General features: G+C 34.8%; 1 protein-coding gene across 4 annotated transcripts in view; it reads left to right on the top strand.

Annotated features, from left to right (window-relative positions):
* The window catches only part of KIAA2026 (KIAA2026 ortholog), a 105,526-nt gene that overhangs the window by 26,115 nt on the left and 60,157 nt on the right, over positions 1-19,254 (top strand). For all 4 annotated transcript variants that reach the window (XR_006889048.1, XM_046664166.1, XM_046664165.1 and 1 more), the window contains one exon: positions 17,785-19,202. Coding sequence is in view for 3 of the 4 variants with exons in the window: in XM_046664166.1 (XP_046520122.1) it covers positions 17,785-19,202 (1,418 nt within the window). In the remaining variant the exon portion in view is untranslated. The remainder of the gene's footprint in view (positions 1-17,784; positions 19,203-19,254) is intronic.

The following is a 19,254-nucleotide window of genomic DNA, read 5'->3' as shown; positions in this document are numbered from 1 at the left end:
CTCAAAGGCAATTTATAATATATTGTTGCCTCTCTCATAGTAATAAATACAGCTTGCTTTGATATTTGTAGGATTAAAACTCAACCTTGAGACTTTCTACCACCATACTTTATATAGTAGCCATCAATTGGAAACCTGCTGTGAAATACTTTTTTCCCTTGTATAGGGCCACATAGAACTGCTTCTGCCACAGGAAAGGGGATTTTATGGAAAAGGATAAAGATCAATCTGACAGTAGTGTACAGTTGAAATGGAGAGAAATTGAAGAAAAGGAAGGGTTGTAGGAAGAAGGCTGTAGTAGTGTAGACCTCCACTACTGGTGACCAGAAATAGGGAGAGGTCAGATTGTCTAGGGAACAGTCCACAGGACTTAGTACGTTCCTTGATAGAGACAAAGATGAGTCAGGATGTAGTTGTAATAATAGTGATAGTAGCCATAAAAAGATGATAAAAAAGAATGACTAACATTTGTTGAGCATGACTATCTGCCCAGTTTAACTCTAAGCACCTTATGTATATTCAGCATTTATCCTGGGGCACAGAGAGATTAAGTAACTTCCACAAGGTGGGGCAATTTTAGAATAGTAGTCAAGATTTGAACCCAGGGAGTTTGGGTGTAGAGCTTGTGCTTCTAAGCAATATGCTATCCTTGTGACTTGTAAAATGATGGAACCAGTAAAGAAAATAGAGGAACTTGAGTCGTAGTGTGGGGAAAGATCAGTGAACTCCAGTTTTTAATAAGTTGTGGAAGTGATAAGGGAAACATTTAGGCATCCAAGTAGGAATGGCTAGTAGGAAACTAGAAATACGATTGAATCTTTTTCTTTTCTCCAGTTTTACATATATATGTGTGTCCTCCCTTAATATCAATTAAACATAGGTGCATAAGACATGGGGAAAAATCCTCTATTAAATGTCTTAATGACTATGATAATTTAATGGAGTACTATGAATTAAGCTTTCTCTTTAGGTATAGGGTTAACTTTTTCTTTTTTAATTATAAATATTTTAAGCATGGAGCAAAGAATAAATAAAATTATAATAAAGGCTTGTGTACCCACTACCCAGCAATTTTTAAAGAAGTTAAACATAGATGTAATCAAGATTCCTTATATTTTTCCTCTGAAGAAACCACTATCCTGACTTTATCATTCCCATGCTTTTTTTTGTTGAATTTTAGGAATTCTTTTATGTATTCTAGATACAAGTCCTTTGTCAGACATATATGCATTGCAAATGTTTTCTCCCAGTCTGTAGCCTGCCTTTTCACTTTCAGTGTTTTTTGAGGAAGAGAACGTTTTAATTTTGAGTTGATTGATTTCTTTTTTAATGTTTTGTGCTTTTTGTGACCTAAGAAATCTTAGCTTACTCAAGGTTATGAAGATTTTCTCCCTTTTTTCCCCAGAAATTTCTAAGTTTTATTTTTTATGGTTAGGTCTGTGATCCATTTAAAGTAAAGTTTTGTGTGTGGTTTGAGGTGAAGATAAAAGTTTATTTTTCTTCCATATAGATAGCCAGTTGTTCTGGTATCATTTGTTGAAAAAACTTTTTCATCACCAAATTACTTTTAAGTCTTTGTTGAAAATTAGTTGAACATTTATTTGTCTCTCTGGACTTTCTCTTATGTTCCATTTATTTATAGATCTATCCTTATGCTAATGCTATATTGATTTGATTATTATAGCTTTATAGTAAGCTTTCAAATTTGTTAATATGAGTCTTCCAACTTTGTGTTTCGTTTTTTTCACAATTGATAGGCTGTACTGGGATCTTTTCATTTCTGTGTGATTTTAGAATTACATTGTAAATTCCTCCCAAAAAAAAAAAGCCTGAGGGAATTTTGATTGATATTGCATGCGTGGAAATTATCAGTTTCTGGATAATTGTTTAATTTCTCTGAGAAGTATTCGCAGCAGTATTTTGTAGTTTACAATGTGCACATTTTCCACATATGTGGTTAACTTTATCCCTATCTATTTCATATTTTTGATGCAATTGTAAATTGGGTTTTAAATTCAGTTTATAATTTTTTGTTGCAAATATATAGAAATATAATTGATTTTAGTATAGCGACCTTTGTTCCTGCTCTAAATTCTGAAAGATTTTGCTTTACGTAATTGAAACTCTGCTTTTGGATGCATACATATTTATGATCCTTAGGGTTTTTTTGATGAATCAACTTCTTTCTTATTATGAGTGTCCCTTTTTATCCTTGATAATATTTCTTACATTTTTTAATATGGCATTTTATCTCCACTATTGGCCTAATAACTATACATCATTTGAATTATTTTTTCTTGTAGTGCCTTCTCTAGGATTTACAGTATGTGCTTAACTTATCACAGTTAACTTCAAATGTTATATCATTTCACAGTATACTTCTATTTACCTCTTCCCATCCTTTGTGCTGCTGTCATCATACATTTTGCTAAACCCCACTACGCTGTTACTGTATGTGCTTTAAATACTTATCTTTTGAAGAAATTTAAGAATGAGGGAAAAAAATTTTATATTTATCCATTCATGTACCCTTCCCAACATTCTGCCTTCCTTTGTATTGATCTGTGATGCCATCTGGTGTCATTTTTCTACTCCCTAAAGAACTTGCTTTAACATTTCTTGTAATATAGGTCTGCCAATGATGAATTCTGAGCTTGAATTTTTCGGTCTGAAAAAATTTCTATTTCACCTTACATTTTGAAAGAGAATGATTCTAGGTTGACACTTGTTTTGTTTTGTGTTGTTTTTCCTATCAGCACTTTTAAGCATGACATGTTTTTACCATACGTAGTTTTTGAAGAGAAGTCTGCTGTCCTCTTTATCTTTGATCCTCTATGCATAATGTAACTTATTTCTCTGCTTTTTAGGTTTATCTTTATTACTAGTTTTCAGCAATTTGAGTGTATTGTCCTTTTGGTGTGAGATTGAGTTTGTGTGTTGATTATCTTACTTGGAGTTAATTTTGCTTCTCTGATCTGTAGGCTTTCAGTCTTCCATTCTGTGGTAAATTTTCAAGTTTGTGAATCTTTTCTTCTGCAGTGTCTAATCCAGGGAACTTTTTATTTCAGATATTGTGTTTTTTTAACTCTACAAGTTACAGTTCTTTTTGTTTTTAATGTCTTCATTTCTCATCATTTGTTCATGTTTTAATATCCTTATCTGCTAGCTTCATCATCTTAGCCTTTTAGGTCTTTCTATTGACTGATTTTTCTCTTGGTTATAAGTTACATTTTCCTGCTTCTTGGCATGTTTAGTGATTGTTTTTTTAATTGGAAATTGGATATAGTGAATGTTACCTTGTTGAGTATCTGGATTCTGTTTCTTTCTTTAAAGAGGATTGAACTTTGTTCAGTCAGGGAGTTAATTTTCTTGTGGATCAGTTTCATGATCCTTTCAAGTCCAGGTTTTAAGCTGTTCTAGGGTGGGTATAAGATAGCTTTCATTCCAGTTCAGCCCTACTACTAAGGCATTGACTTCTCTGGGGTCTCCACAGAATGCCCTCAAGTGATGACAGGATTCTCCACTCCAGCTGGTCTCCTCATTGTATGTAAGCTCTTTGAACCTACAATTTCCTGGTCATTCTTGTCAAACTTTGTGGAGTTTTACTCTACGCAGTGACAGACTAGTACTCAGTGAGGTCTCAAGAGGACTTGTGTAGATTTCTGAAGCTCTTTTCTGTACAGCTTCCTTCTTTTTGGAATAATCTCACAACTTATAGGTGCTTCATCCTTCCCCAGTGCTGATTTCCATTTCCTCAGCTCAACTCCATGGGACTGTTTGAGTTCCCCCTCCCTGCACTCACAGTCTAGAAATTGCCTTCAGTCAGAAAGCCAGGCAATTATAGGGATCACCTCATTTGTTTCACTTCTTGGGGAATCACAGTCCTGCAATATTTGATATTGAATGTCTGAAAACATTTTCTTCATATATTTTGTTCAGTTTTGCAATTTTTTACAGTGGGAGGTTAAGTTAGGTCCAGTTACTCCATTGTGATCGTGGAAAGAGGTCATTGCCGTACATTTTTTGTGTCTTGACTACATACATGTGTATATATTCATAGGTAATATATGGGGTTGGTTTACTTGTCTTAACCTTTATATAAATGGCAACTTTCTCTTTTCACTCAACATTATGTATCTGAGATTTTTCTGAGTTATTTCATTCTAGTTTATTTCAAGTGCTATTATGTAATATTACATTATCTCCGTTATAGTTTATCCATTCACTTAATGAGATGGATATTTTGGATTATTTCTAGTGTTTTATTATTATAGAATGCTACAATAAACAGTCTTGTATGTGTTTTCCTTAAGGATGGGGATACAGATAGAGATATATATATATAAGTGTGTGTGTGGTAGGGGGGGTGTTCATTCTGCTTTTAATCCTTTGGTTATGACAAGTTCCTTAACGTTTTAGGAAAGTTTGCCACAAGAGTGTGATCTTCTTAAAGTTATTGTGAGGAGGATATTTTGATAAGGTAGTTACCATCTTATCAGGTCTATATAAAATGTTTAATATACCAATAAAATGTCTTACTGTGTATCCTTAACTTAAAGAGTCAGCTTAACATACATACACTCCTTCCCAACAACACATGAATCTTCAAACTTTTTAACTCCACTCACTCTCCCTTAGTCTTAAGCATCATCATTGTCCAATATTTTGGTTCCATCTGATTCTTAACTTCACAAATGTTGCCACATGTCAAGTTTCTGTCCAAGATCTTCTCCTTTTCTCATATTATACTTTCTTCATAAGTGATCTCATTCCATGCCCATACTGCCTAAATGCAGAAGACTCGTAGATACATGTCTCTTGCCCAAACTTCTCTAAGTTTCAGACCTCATTGCCTATTTAACATGTTCTCTAGATGTGTGATTTGTCAGTGTCAGTATCAATGTCTCTCATCTATGAAGAAACAGGTGGCACATTCGAGTTTGGATAATTCAGAGGGAGTTTATTCACAAAGGGATTGGAATATAGTGGAACGTTAAGAGATAAGACTGTTAGCCAGGGCAAGCAAGGAGTAGAAGTTATTGGTACTCAGGAGAGAATTACAAAGAAAAGACAATCTTGAGACAATACCCTTCTATTGAAGGACACAGTCCAATGCAACCTCACAGAGAGGAATCGAAGGGAATAAATACTTCACTCTACTCTCCTGTCTTTCTCTAACCACCTGCCAGGGCTTCCCTGACTGAACCCAAGGGAAGCTAGTGGTTGAGGTTGCCTATTGATACAGATAAACTAAACAGTGAAGGATAGAGAGCAGATCTGGAGGCAAACAAAAGATATTTGATATAGATATCTTCTTCAACATCTAAATATTAACTATGAAAGCATGATCTTTTCCCCCTAAAACTTTGTCTGTCTTACTGTAGTGCTCCCTATCTTGGTGAATGGCACTGCCATCTGTTGGATTATGCAAGTTAGAAACCTAGGGTTCATCCATGACACCTTCCTTTCTGTCACACACAAATTGAATCCCTCCTCAAATCTTGGCAATTTTATTTCCTAAATCTCTTTAAGTCTGCCCACTTCCCTTTATCTTCTCTGCCTCCATCCAGTTTCTTCATCTCTCACTAGACTACTGTAATCTTCTCTTAATTAGTTTAATGGTGTCCATGCTTTCTTCATTCCAGTCTGTTTTTCATCTTAAAGCTAGAGTGAACTTTTCCCAAAATAAATTTGATTGCACCACTTACCTATCCCATTACCTACCACCTCCCCAAAACAAAGCAAGTACACAGAAAAACTTTAATGGTTTAGTATAAAACCCTGCTTGCACCTTTGGCCTCACCTTACCTCTCTAACCTCATCTCATATCTATTTTTCCCTCATTCGTGCTATCCTAACTAGAGTGACCTTCTTTCCCCCTCTTCACTGCCAAGAGTTTAACTTTATGTGCATTGAAATTTAGAGTTTACGTAAGAACATGTGTAAAATATATCTAGAATGATGGAACTTTTCTTTTAACTTCTGTTTTCTAAATTTTCTAAAATAAGCATACTTTTCTTTCATAATTGAAAATATAATTAATATATTTTAATATAAAAATATAATTGAAAATATAGTGTTAAAATTTGTAATGTGCCACATACAAATGTCTTTTAAATGTCTTTTGAGGCTATCCCAAGATTTCTTTCGAGTCCTCAGAAGGAAAATGTGACGTTTAGGCAGCAACGTGGGATATGATAACATGCGAGCGCTAAACAAAGCTTCCCTTCCTATGTACAGTTACTCTACCATCTATCATGATACCTGAAATTCTATCAGTCTATCAGTCTGTCAATCTAAAATACCCTGTCAAGAGTTAGTCAGATGGGGCCAGCCCCGTGGCCGAGTGGTTAAGTTCATGTGCTCCTCTTCTGCGGCCCAGGGTTTCACCGATTTGGATCCTGGGCGTGGACATGGCACCCCTCATCAGGCCATGTTGAGGCAGCATCCCACATGCCACAACTAGAAGGACCCACAACTAAAATATACAACTATGTACTGGGGGAATTTGGAGGAAAAAAGCAGCTAAAAAAAAAGAGACTAGCTGAGAATATAAATACTATGAAATTAGGTCTAGAAAGGGACATTGAAATCATCATAAGGAAAGGTCATATTGGAAGACAGGGAAGGTACAAAGATGATATGATTACTGTAGTTTGCTGTAGCCCTGGGCATAGGTTTTTTTCTTTAATTATAACATTTGGCATAAGAAGTGAGAAAATAAAGTTTCCATCCCGTTGAGTAGGTTAAAACAACTTTTATAACAGAAATTCAAGTTGGCAGCAAGCTGAACAATTCTAGTACATATTTTAGTATGGTAATACTTCAGTTATCTGATGGGCATTTGATAATTTTTAGCTGATCACCTGAGCAGACACAAACCTAAAAGTAAATCTTTTAACTCCAACAGTTAGGTCTCTGATTTGTGATCAATTCCAATTAAAGGAAGGGTGTCCCGCTCTGTATTTTAATTTTTATACAGTAGATAGTTTCCCTTTTTTGTACAGTATATGATATAAAAATAATGCTTTCTTAAATCAGATTGCAAAAATCCAAAATTCTGGCATTCCTCTGTTACTGTCTTAATTTATTTGGACAGCATTAGAAACCTCTGCAAAGGAGATAGCAGATGATGTGTGTTAAACAGAGAGGAATAAATGTTGAGTAAGGCTAGCTAGTCTGACCATCTTCAGGTAAATGTCGATAGGACAGGCAATCTTGGGGCCGATGAGTGTACAGAGGCACTGTTGATTTAGGAGACAGCAACACTGTAAGTCAAAGTTATGAGAAAATTGAGTGAAAGAATTGGTTAATTTATAGTGCTAAATAGCCTTTAAGCTACTCATGACCACTGCATTCTGTTTATAATGGTGACCTTGAGCCATTAAGAAAAGATTAAATTATATGTTGTATACCTTGTTTATTAAGCAGATGAGTACATAGTACATTTAAGATTTTATTTTAATTGTTAAAATTGGAATAAAATTGGTTAAAATTTACTCTCCTTAAGTAAATTTCTGTTAATCTGGAATATGACATTGTTAGGTAGCAGTTTTGATCATTAAAGTCTACTTTAGCTATATTAAAAATATTGGATCTGTTTACCATTCTTTTTTGCAGAACTGTTTGGATTACCAAAAATGGTGTGTATGTTTCCCATACTCTTGTTTCATATATTTGTATAAACTTATTGGTATTTTGTTGATTTGGAAATCACTGGAGTTAAGACAAAAATGTTTTCTACATTTTTGTGAAATAAAAACTATGACATGATTAAGTGATTTATTTTCAAATTCTGCATAACATAAAATAACAGTGACTTAATGAAGTAGACATTCATCATTTGTGACCATCCAACATTTTTGAACAGTTTCCCTACATTTTGATAATTTCCCATGTTACAAGTCCTGGCTTCTCAAAGTGGATGCCAGAAAATTTATATTCTCATCCCACTCACAGCTAAGGTAGAGGTATGTGACCAGTCATACACTTTGCACTTGAAATTGCATGAGAGCAACATGAGGTGGCAGTTGTGGGCAGGAAAGTTTATCTTTTGGCACAGCTGGTGGTGGGAGCTTCTGATGGTTCTAGGTGCTGCGTAGTGATAGCAGTCTACTTTTTCTTGGAGATCCTTCCAAAGCGTGGTTGAGATTCATGTCTTCATATCTTCTAAGTTTGGCTCTCTGACCCTTAACAGAGCTTCTGTAAGCTCCCTACTAATCTTTAAATAAATTCCTTTTCTGCTTTAACTAGCCAGAAGAGATTCTTTTTGTTTGCAGCTTAGTAAGAAGCTTGACTGAACACTTACTGTGAATGGTTGGTTTTCCTAAAATACAATATTATTATGTTATTCATTTTAGAATCTGTAAATAAATGTCTTGCTTTCCTTTATCATGACACCAGTTTGCATACATTGTATTGTTTCCTCAATTAATAGATTATTTTGGATTAAAGCTCCTGTATATGTTTCTTACTAGATGGTAAACTTAAACAGTAAGGTTTATGCTTTTACCTCTTTGTATCCTCACACATGTTAAATGTTCAATAAAATTTTATAAAATAAATTTTGGATACATTAAAATATAATTTTTTTCTAAAACCGTTCACTCATTAGCAATGTTCCTGCTAAGTTATGCATAACCAAAAATAACCTTAGGCACAGCTTCTGTTACTATTTCACGCAGTAACAGGTACTCTCTAAGCCAGTAAGGAGCACCATCAAAAATGAGAGTTTGTCCAGGAAAAAAATATTTTGCACTACTTTTTTTGTTCATTTGGCAGTGTTTATCTTTTTTTTTAATTAGTAAATGTGGTTTTTATAACTATTCTCAGGCAATATTTTAGCATTTCCCCAATACTAAAAGCTTAATTTTTTGAGCTAATATTTTAGAAATTTGCACTACTTTATCGGGTTTAAGTACTGTACTTTCGAACAAATTTTTTTTTTTGAGGAAGATTAGCCCTGAGCTAACATCTGCTGCCAATACTCCTCTTTTTGCTGAGGAAGACTGGCCCTGAGCTAACATCCTTGCCCATCTTCCTGTACTTTATATGTGGGACGCCTACCACAGCATAGCTTGCCAAGCAGTGCCGTGTCCATCCCAGGGATCCAAACCAGCGAACCTGGGGCCACCAAAGTGGAACGTGCACACTTAACCACTGTGCCGCTAGGCCGGCCCCCTGAACAAATTTTTAAATTGAGAATAACTTTGAAAGCTGGTCTTTTATCTGTTCTCAGCAAAATGTGAGTTGCTTCAACATTTCATAATATGGTATTTTTTAGAATTTTAGTTATATTTTAAGTATTTAACAAAGTTTTAAAAAATTGGCAGATTATAGGCATTAATTCTAGAGCTCTTTGGCAAGCTTCCATTCCTTATATACCACAATACTGAGGACTAGGAGAGAGACTCACAGTCCAGTTCTAAAGGACTATTCTGCGATATGCTGGCCTACACCAGACTGCACTGTTTCTCTTCCTCACATCTCTTCAGTACTCATTGTCAGAGGCTAGATTCCATCATTCTCCCGTGAAAGGTACAGTTTATAGGGAACAGAAGTGTGACTAGCAGCCCTTGAGTAACTTCAGGCAGTGCCCCACAGTTGGGCAGCATCATGCCCCAACTATGTCATGGCCTTTCCAGGCACCTGAGCCAATAGAATGTGTGTATTACACCATTGCCTAATTTTCTTCTTCCAAGAGTAAGCCAGTTGGTACTAACTTTGGCCTACCAAGTACAAACTGTATTTCTGGCTGTTACACTAACCCAATATGTAAGCCCGAGGAAGTTATTTTCTCACCCCTCTGTGTCCTTAATGTGCCTATCTATAAGTTGAATAAATAGTTTCTGAAATTACTGTATAACTAACCTATATTGGCCAAAGGTGGTTTATCACTGCTTTAGGCAAAAACAAGTCCATAAAAATATTTTGGTCTGCTCCAATTTCCCCTTTCATTTCCCCCCCTGAGCACTAGTTGTTACTCTTTCACCTCTGTAGAAACAGAGGTGGATTGATTGTGACAAGGTTGACCAAAACCAATTTTACTGCTAAGCATACTAAATAAACCCACTTTTTGATGGATGATATTCTAACAGAAACAGTTTTGTATACCAAACTTTTAAACAAACTCTGAGTTACATTCCATGGGAAATAATTCAAAAACCTTTTCTGTAGTTAACAGCAGAATATTGAAGACGAAATGAGTATCCTTCTCAATTTATAAAGTGTAGAGAAACTCAGTTTCATGGTAAGATACACATATCTATAAATTTAACCTAAACAGGCTCTTCAATATCACTGGATAATATTCTTTACCTTTTTAAAAGTTGATTTAAGAATTTTTTTTTTTATTTCACAGGCTTTGTAGTTTAAAAGTCTCATAGTATTATTAAGGCTTCTAATGAAAGACAGCAGCCTTACTTCAACTCAGTTTCAAGTCTATGACTCAAGAAGCATCCACCTTTAAATTTTAGCTATTTCTTCTAGTAATTATTTCCACATTTCTAAATACATGCTTATATTGCTATTTCTTGACTTTTCAATTTGTCATTATCTGTTGATATCCATCTATGGAAGATGAAATGTTCTTTTACAATGATTTCCACTGATTTGGAAGTTATATACTCTATTTCTGTTCTTAATTTTGATCTCTTCTGCCTTATCTATCTTATATATTATGGCTGATTAATAATTTAGCTCTATCTCAGTTTTTACCCGCAAACTGGGCATTATTACTGTTTTTGGAATATAATGTGTATTTACTCACATGATTAACAGTTGATTTGTTCTCCAATCTTTCTTGCATCTTATAACTTCTTTCTGTAATCATCCTTTTCTTCCTTAAGTATATACTATGGAAGTATTTTCTCTGTATCTTTACATTTGGATAGTTTCTATTACTGTCTTCAAGTTCACTAATCTTTTCTTCTGCGATGTGTAATTTGCCATGAGTCCATTCAGTATATTTTCAGATATTGTAGTTTTCATTTCTAAAAGTTCAATTTGAGTCTATTTTATGTCTTTCATGTCTCTAGTTTTTTTGACTGTATAGGTTACAGTTTCAATAATAACTTTAATGGCCTTATTTGCTAATTCTAACATTTATTTTATTTCTGGGTCAGTTTTGATAGATTTTTCTCCTCATTATGGGTCATGTGTTTCTGCTTCATTGTATGCCTGGTAGTTTTGGTGTGGATGCCAAACATTGTGATTTTTATCTTGGTAGGTATTTTATATTCCTATAAATCTTCTTGAGCTTTCTTCTGGAATGCAGTTAAATTACTTGGAAACAGTAAAAGATCATTTTGGATCTTTTATGGTTTGTTACTTGGGTCCAGAGCAATGCTCAATCTAGGGCTAATTATTCTGTTCTACCAAGGCAAGACTTTCCTAAGTATTCTGTCCAACATCCCATGAATTATGAGTTTTTCCAGCATGGACGGTGGGAATAGACACTGTGTTACTAATCTTTTGGATGTTTTCCCCCTACCTAACCTTGGGGTTGTTTCCTTACCTCTATGCACTAATCAATACTCTGAATATTTGAGGGGGACCCTCTGTACATCTTTGGTGTTTTTACTTTATGCAGCTCTCTCCTGTTTGGTACTATGTCCTGCAGACTTTAGCTGCCTTGGTATCTCTGGACGCTTGGCTCCCTCTCAACTCAGGGAGTCTGTTGGGCCCTGCCTGGGTTCCCCCACCTTGCATCATGGCCTAGAAACACTTGAGGCAATAAACTGTGACAGTTATTGGGCTCACTTTGTCTGTTTCCCATCTCTCAGAAATCACTGTCCTTCTTTGTTTTATGTTTAGGTTCTTGAAAACCATTGTTTTATCTATTTTTTTAGGGCTTTTTTGGTTGGTTCAGGTAAGAGAGTAAATCTGATTCCTTGTTATTTCATCTTGGATGGAAGCAGAAGACACTTCTAGAAGTTTTTACTTTAGGTAAAATCAGTTTTATTATTTGTATAATTGAAAATGACTTTAGTTTATCCTCATCCATGAATGGTAGTTATTGTTTCTGATTTATTTTGTTACTGGTTGAGAAATCTTGCAACCTTTCTGTCATTACTTTATATGTAATCTGTCTTTTATTTTCCCCTCTGACTGCTTGTAAGATTTTCTTTTTGTCATTGATGTTTTATTGTTTTATTATGTTGTGCCCAAGTGTGGCTTTCTTAACTGATTTTCTTGGGCTTCCTTAGATGAGAATTTCTGTGCTTCGTCAGTTCTGGGAAATTCTCAGCCATTACCTCTTCAACTATTGCCTTCATCACCACTCTCCTATCCCTCTTCTGTATTTTTATTTTCTAGAGCTCCAGGTGGTTGGTTGGTAGATTTTAGTCTGTCCTCCATCAGTCTTTGTATTTCTTCCTTATATTCTATATCTTTGTCTCTTTGCACTGAGTTCTTTGGAATTTCTTTAGCTCTTTCTTCTTTTCCTGTGTACTATCAGCTGTTTAACCTATCCATTTATTATTTTATTTTTGTCTTTATATTTTTTATTTCTGGAAGTTCTGTTTGTTTCTTTTTCACATCTGCCTAGACCAAATCCAAATCCAAAAGTTGGTTCTTTGAAATTCTCTGATAATTTCCTGTTACTTATTATTTTAATTCCTTCTTTTAACTTCTTTAACATGTCTGTTTTATATTTTGTTTCTAATAATTTCATTAACTGAAATTTTTGAGGTGAATTCTTGTAGTGAAGGTTTTAGAACCCCAATTTTCTTGTGTGGGGAAGATATTAAATTATGTAAATTATTTAAATTATGTCATTTCTGTAATAGACACAGGATTATTCAGATTTTCATTCTTCTTGTGTCAGTTTTGTTAATTTGTGTTTTTCAGAAACTTGACTGTTTCATTTAAATTGTCTCTTGGCATAAAGTTGCTCATAATAGCTTTATATCATTTGTATCTGTAGGATCTACAAAATGTGCCTGTTTCCATCTGATATTGCTTGTGTGTGTGTGTGTGTTTGTGTGTTTTCTTGATCGATCTTGCCAAGAGTTTATTAATGTTTTCAAAGATCCAATTTTTGAATTTGATTATTTTTCTATTGTATATTTATTTTCTATCTCATTGATTTCTGCTCTTTGTTTTCTTCTTTCAACTTTAGGGGTTTGATTTGCTGTCCTTTTTCTAGTTTCTTTTTTTCTTTTTTCTTTTCTTCTTCTTCTTTTTTTTTTTTTTTTGCTGAGGAAGATTCGCACTGAGTTGAGATCCATGCCATTCGTCATCTGTTGTTTTTGTTTTTGTTTTTTGCTGAGGAAGACTGGCCCTGAGCTAACATCCATCCCCATCCTCCTCTACTTTGTATGTGGGATGCCTGCCACAGCATGGCTTGCCAAGCAGTGCCATGTCCACCCATGGGATCCGACCTGGTGAACCCCGGACTGCTGAAGCGAAACGTGCAAACTTAACTGCTGTGTTGCTGTTTTGTATGTGGGTCACTGCCACAGCATGGCCGCTGACCAGTGGTGTAAGTCCACAGCTGGGAACCAAACCCAGGCTACCAAAGAAGAGCATGCTGAACTTAACTGCTATGCCATGGGGGTACCCCTGTTTTTTTCTTTTAATGAATGCGTATATTTGACTTTCAACTGTTCTTCTTTCTAAATATGCATTCTTAATCTAAAAATTTCCCTCAAAGTACTGATTTGGCTGCATCCTACCACTTTTAATTATTATATTATTTTTTCTTCCATGTTTCCATTTTTCCTAACTTGAATGTTAGGAAATCTATTATTTTAGTAGCTACCCTAGAAATTTTCACATTCATAGTTATCAAAGCCTAAAATTTATCTGTATTTTTACCCTCTTCCTGATTACTACACTTAGTAATTACTATTGATTAGTACAGTCATACCCAGCTATTTGGTAATTTGCTATTGTTGTATTTTAATTCTATCGTCTTCTTTTTAAACTCCACAAGACATTTTTATCATTTTTCTATGTCATATCTATATAGATGAACTTATCCATGACCACTTTTTTGCTCTTTTCCCATCTCTGATCTTCAGTCAAGAATCACTGGCCTTCCGTCTGAGCGATATTCTTTAGAATTTCCTTTAGGTGGCATTCTGTTCATCACAAATATTGAGTTTTTGTTTGTCTGAACATATTTTTATTTTTGAAAGATATTTTTGCTCTGAATTCAAATTTACATTGATAGTTATTTTTTAAATACATTAAAGATAGTCTTTTGTCACTGGCTTCCACTATTGCCGTTGAGGAATTAATTGTAAATCTTTTTTTCTTTTAATTTCTGTATTTTTCATATCTAGAAATTCTCTTTAGGTCTTTTTCAAAACTGTTCTGTCATTTTTCGTAGTCTCCTTCTCTTTACCCATGTCTTCAATTCCTTTTCACTAAACATTGTATATTCTCTGTCCTGTAGTTCCTATATCTATAGTTTTTGGGGTTAGAGTTTTTTCCTGTCCCTCATAATACCTTACTTTCTTTTTTAGTTTGGTTGTCTTTCTGAACTTGTTTCTTATTACTGTGTCAGTCAGAGTTCCTTAAGATCTAGATATAAGGTGCATTCCCTTAGAGATTTTTTTTTCTATTCAAGTACTTGACAACGGTTTTGGTGTAAGACCACATCAAACTCTTTTCTTAGTGTGGTGTTTTTTTGAGTACCCAGGAAATGTGAATGTGGGCAATAAATCCACATGAGAGTCAACTTATAGTTACAAATTCTTAGGAGAGATTTTATTTTTTTCCATCCACCACTTCTATCGTGAAGACAATTTTCCTCACAGTCTCCTAGTTGGGGACAGGAGAGGGGCTGTTGTTTCTATTTGACCCATCTACTGATTATGTGGGGTTTTGCAGTCTCAGCTTTGTATTGGGGAAGCCAGATTCTGCCAGCCCACCACCACCCCCATTCAGTAAAAAGTTAAAATTCCTCAAAACTAAAAGCACATTTGAAAAAATTTGACTTTTTTTTGAAGGTTTTTTTGTTATTTTAAAGATTTTATTTTTCCTTTTTCTCCCCAAAGCCCCCTGGTACATAGTTGTGTATTTTTAGTTGTGGATCCTTCCAGTTGTGGTATGTGGGACACCACCTCAGCATGGCTTGATGAGCGGTGCCATGTCCACACCCAGGATCTGAACCAGTGAAACCCTGGGATGCGGAAGCGGAGTGCTTGAACTTAAACACTCTGCCTTGGGGCTGTCCCCAAAATTTGACTTTTATTAAGAATATTTAACATTGTTTGGTTGTTCAGATATAATTAATATACGTAATGCCAAATCACAAACAATAGTTTTTTTTAACAATCCGTGTATCTGTAAGAACAGGGTAGTTATAGTGTGACCTCTTAGCCAAAAATATAAAAGTAGGCTTGCTCTATAAAAGAGACAGTCCTGATATTACTAAAATAGTGTTCTTACTATGTATTTGTCTTAACAGATTTCAGTATGATAATACAGAAAAATAGCTAGTGTCGGACATTACACCTTGGTTTTCATTTAGAGCCCAAGAATTAGTCACATCTCAATGTTTTTATACATCTTTTCTAAAGAAAAAATTCTCACTCTTGAAAAATCAAAAGTAAGAGAAATTATTATGTTTCCCCTCCTTTGTTGTTGTTATTCTAATTTCTCCCCTAAAACTTTATATGCTTTTCTTTTTTTGTACAGCTTTATTGAAATATAATTCATGCACCATACCATTCGCCTATTTAAAGTGTAAAATTTAATTGTTTTTAGTATATTCAGAGTTGTACAACCATCACTACAGTCAGTTTTAGAACACTTCATCACCACAAAAAGAAAGACTATTAACAGCCCCATTTCCCCCAACCTCCTCAATCCTAGGAAACCACTTTCTGTCTCGATAGATTTCTGGACATTTCATATAAGTGGAATTATATGATATGTGATCTTTCGCAGATGGCTTCTTTCACCTAGTACCATGTTTTCACGGTTCATCCATGACATAATATGTACCAGCACTTCATTTTTTTTTTATTGCCAAATAATATTCTGTTGTACAGATACGTCGCATTTTATTTATCCATGCAGCAGTTGGTGGACATTTGGGGTGTTTCCACTCTTTGGCTATTATGAATAATGCTGCTGTGAACATTCATGTACAGTATTTTTGTGGGGACATACATTTTCATTTCTTTTGAGTATATACCCAGGAGTAGAATAGCTGGATCACATGGTAACTCTATGTTTAACCTTCTGAGGAACTGCTAGACTGTTTTCCAAAGCAGCTGTACCCCTTACAGTGTTTGAAGTTTCCAATTTCTCCATCTTTTTACCAATGCTTGCTGTTATCTCTCTTATTATAGTCATCTAAGTGGGTATGAATTATTATCTTATTGTGGTTTTGATTTACATTTCTCTAATGAATAATGATGTTGAACATCTTTTCATGTGCTTATTGTTCATTTGTATATCTTATTTGGAGAAATGTCTTTTCAGATCCTTTGTCCATTTTTTAATTGGATTATTTGTCCTTTTATTATTGAGTTGTAAGTGTTCCTTATATTTCTAGATACAAGTCTGTTATTAGATATATGATTTGCAAAAGTTTTCTCCTATTCTGTGGATGGTCTTTTCACTTTGATGATGTTTTTTATTTTTTTTTCCTTTTTTATTTTTTTATTTATTTATTTTTTGAGGAAGATTAGCCCTGAGCTAACATCTGCTGCCTATCTTCCTCTTTTTGCTGAGGAAGACTGGCCCTGAGCTAACATCCGTGCCCATCTTCCTCCACTTTGTATGTGGGACGCCTACCACAGCATGGCTTGCCAAGCAGTGCCATGTCCGCACCTGGGATCCAAACCAGCGAACCCCGGGCCACCATAGTGGAACGTGCACACTTAACCACTGCACCCCTGGGCCAGCCCTTGATGATGTTTTTTAAAAGCACAAAAGTTTTTTGCTGATGTCTACTTTATATATTTTTTCTTTTATTGCTTGTGCTTTTGGTTTCATATCTCAGAACACATTGCCTAATGCAAGATCAGAAAGATTTATGTCTATCTTTTCATCTAATTTAATTTTTTTTAATTAAGAAGATTTTATAGCAGTGCCAGTAAAGAATTTTTAAGGAGAAAAAAGCGCCAATAATCCCATCAACCTAGGAATCATTTATTGTTGCGATATTGTCATCTCCTTGTTCAATGTACACATATTTTTGTTATTGCTATTATTTGTTAAGTACCATGTTTTGTTCTGATATTTTTTGTGTTTATACGTGTTATTCATAATTTTAGTTTTTAAGGCTATATAGTATAGTCAGCTTATTTCCCAATTGTGTAATACAGCTCCTTTATAGTTTTGTTTTTTTGATTTGATAGAACGCCACTTAACACTGATGAACACATAACACTTTGCTTCTATTGAATTATTTTCTTAGTCTAACTTTCTAGGCATGAAATTATGGGGTCAAAGGATATAAACATCTTTCAGTTCTTAGATTGATATCTTACTACTTCTGGAAAGCATCAAGTTGTACTTTTGTTAAGTAAACATGCTTTAAATTTTTTTTTCATCAATTTTGAAGTTGATACACATCATAAGTTGAAGAATTTTACTTTGGTAATAATGTCAGTGATAATTCTTCATCAGTAAAACTCAAGGTCAAGTTATATGTGTTTTTCTTCATCTGAAAAAAAATGATGGTACATCTAGTGGGACACTTTGTACTCATACTGGAAACTAGAACAGTCAGTTGCCTTGTTGACTGAAGACAAATATGACATACTTTATGGTATTCTCTGCTTTAAGTAATAATAGTATAATTTATTAAATTTTCTTTAGGCTTCGGGAACAGGAAAGAAAAGAAGCAGAAGAAGCTAGTCAAAAGGAAATAGAAGAATGGGAAAGAAAACTTCTAGCTCAAGCAGCTCCAACTTGTATGGAGACCCTGTGGGAAATTCCAGCTATTGGGCATTTCCTTTGTTTAGCCCAGCAAATTCTAAATTTGCCAGAAATAGTCTTTTATGAATTGGAACGTTGTCTTCTGATGCCTCAGTGTAATGCATTTCTATCTAAAATAATGACTTCTCTATTAAGTCCTCCCCATCGCAGACCTACCTTACATCGAAGACCTACTTTGCCTTATAGGACCTGGGAAGCAGCCCTGAGACAGAAAGTACAGCAGTGGTACACTGCTGTAGGGCAGACTGAAAATCCCGATAACTGTGCTGAAAAACTTGGATTGTGTCCTCAGTTTTTTAAAGTTCTTGGAGAAGTTAATCCATTGGAAGAAAAACCTTTTCATGAACTACCTTTCTACCAGAAAGTGTGGTTACTTAAGGGTCTTTGTGACTTTGTGTATGAAACACAAAAAGAAGTTCAAGATGCTGTACTTGGACAGCCTATTCATGAATGCAGGGAAGTTATCCTTGGTTACGATTATTTGGAGAATGCTTACGTACATTTTCCACAGTTCTGTGGTGCAGATGTACGGATTTATAAACAGAGACCCTTTCAGGCCCCAGAATTTCCAGTTCCACCTATTAAAATACAAAGAGTACCTAGGATTAAACTGGAGAAATTGAAGTGTGACTATGTTAGTACAAGTAATGGAGAACATAGATGTAGTAGAGAAGGCCTGCCCTCTGCCTTCAAGAAAGAGCAGGAAATTAATTTTGATCCAACTTGCTGTCCTGCTAAAATGAACTTGGATAATCATGACATCTCTGTTGAAATGGAAGTGAAATCCAACTGTGAAATTAGAATTTGCAGGCCTTATGAAATTAAAAAAACTGATTGTTGTAAAGAAAATTTAGAGAAACCAGGGAGTCCAGGGGAAGTTACTGGCTTTGGAGAGCCTCTCAGTCCAGGTGAAATAAGGTTTATAGAAAATCAAGAAAAATATGGTGAAGCTTCCAGAGTAAAGCCTGAACCCAGTCCATTAAAAGAAAATGCTCTAAAATCTTGCCAAATACATGTAAATGGAAGTCACAGTGATCATCCAGAAATTAACTGCCACAAGGTTGTAAAGGATATTCTATTAGAGCAGTCACTGCAGAGCCACAAGAAACTAAAACTAACTAAAATGAGGGCAAAAAAGAAGAAAAAGAAAAAAAAGAAATTGAAAGATGTTTTGAATGAAAACTTACAGAGAAAGCGTGAAGGTCTTCATTCTCTTGCATTCAAGTCTTACAAACCTGAGATCCAGAATAAGTTATTGATCATCAAAAAGAAAGCAAAACACAAGAAGCACAAATCTGGTAAGCTAACACAAGTAGGTGAGAATTGCATTTAAGCATACTTCAAGTGGTT

This window comes from Equus quagga, chromosome 6, assembly GCF_021613505.1.
Source record: "Equus quagga isolate Etosha38 chromosome 6, UCLA_HA_Equagga_1.0, whole genome shotgun sequence".
Classification (NCBI taxonomy): domain Eukaryota; kingdom Metazoa; phylum Chordata; class Mammalia; order Perissodactyla; family Equidae; genus Equus; species Equus quagga.
Note: the sequence above shows the minus strand (reverse complement) of the source record. Positions and strands in the feature narration are given on the sequence as shown.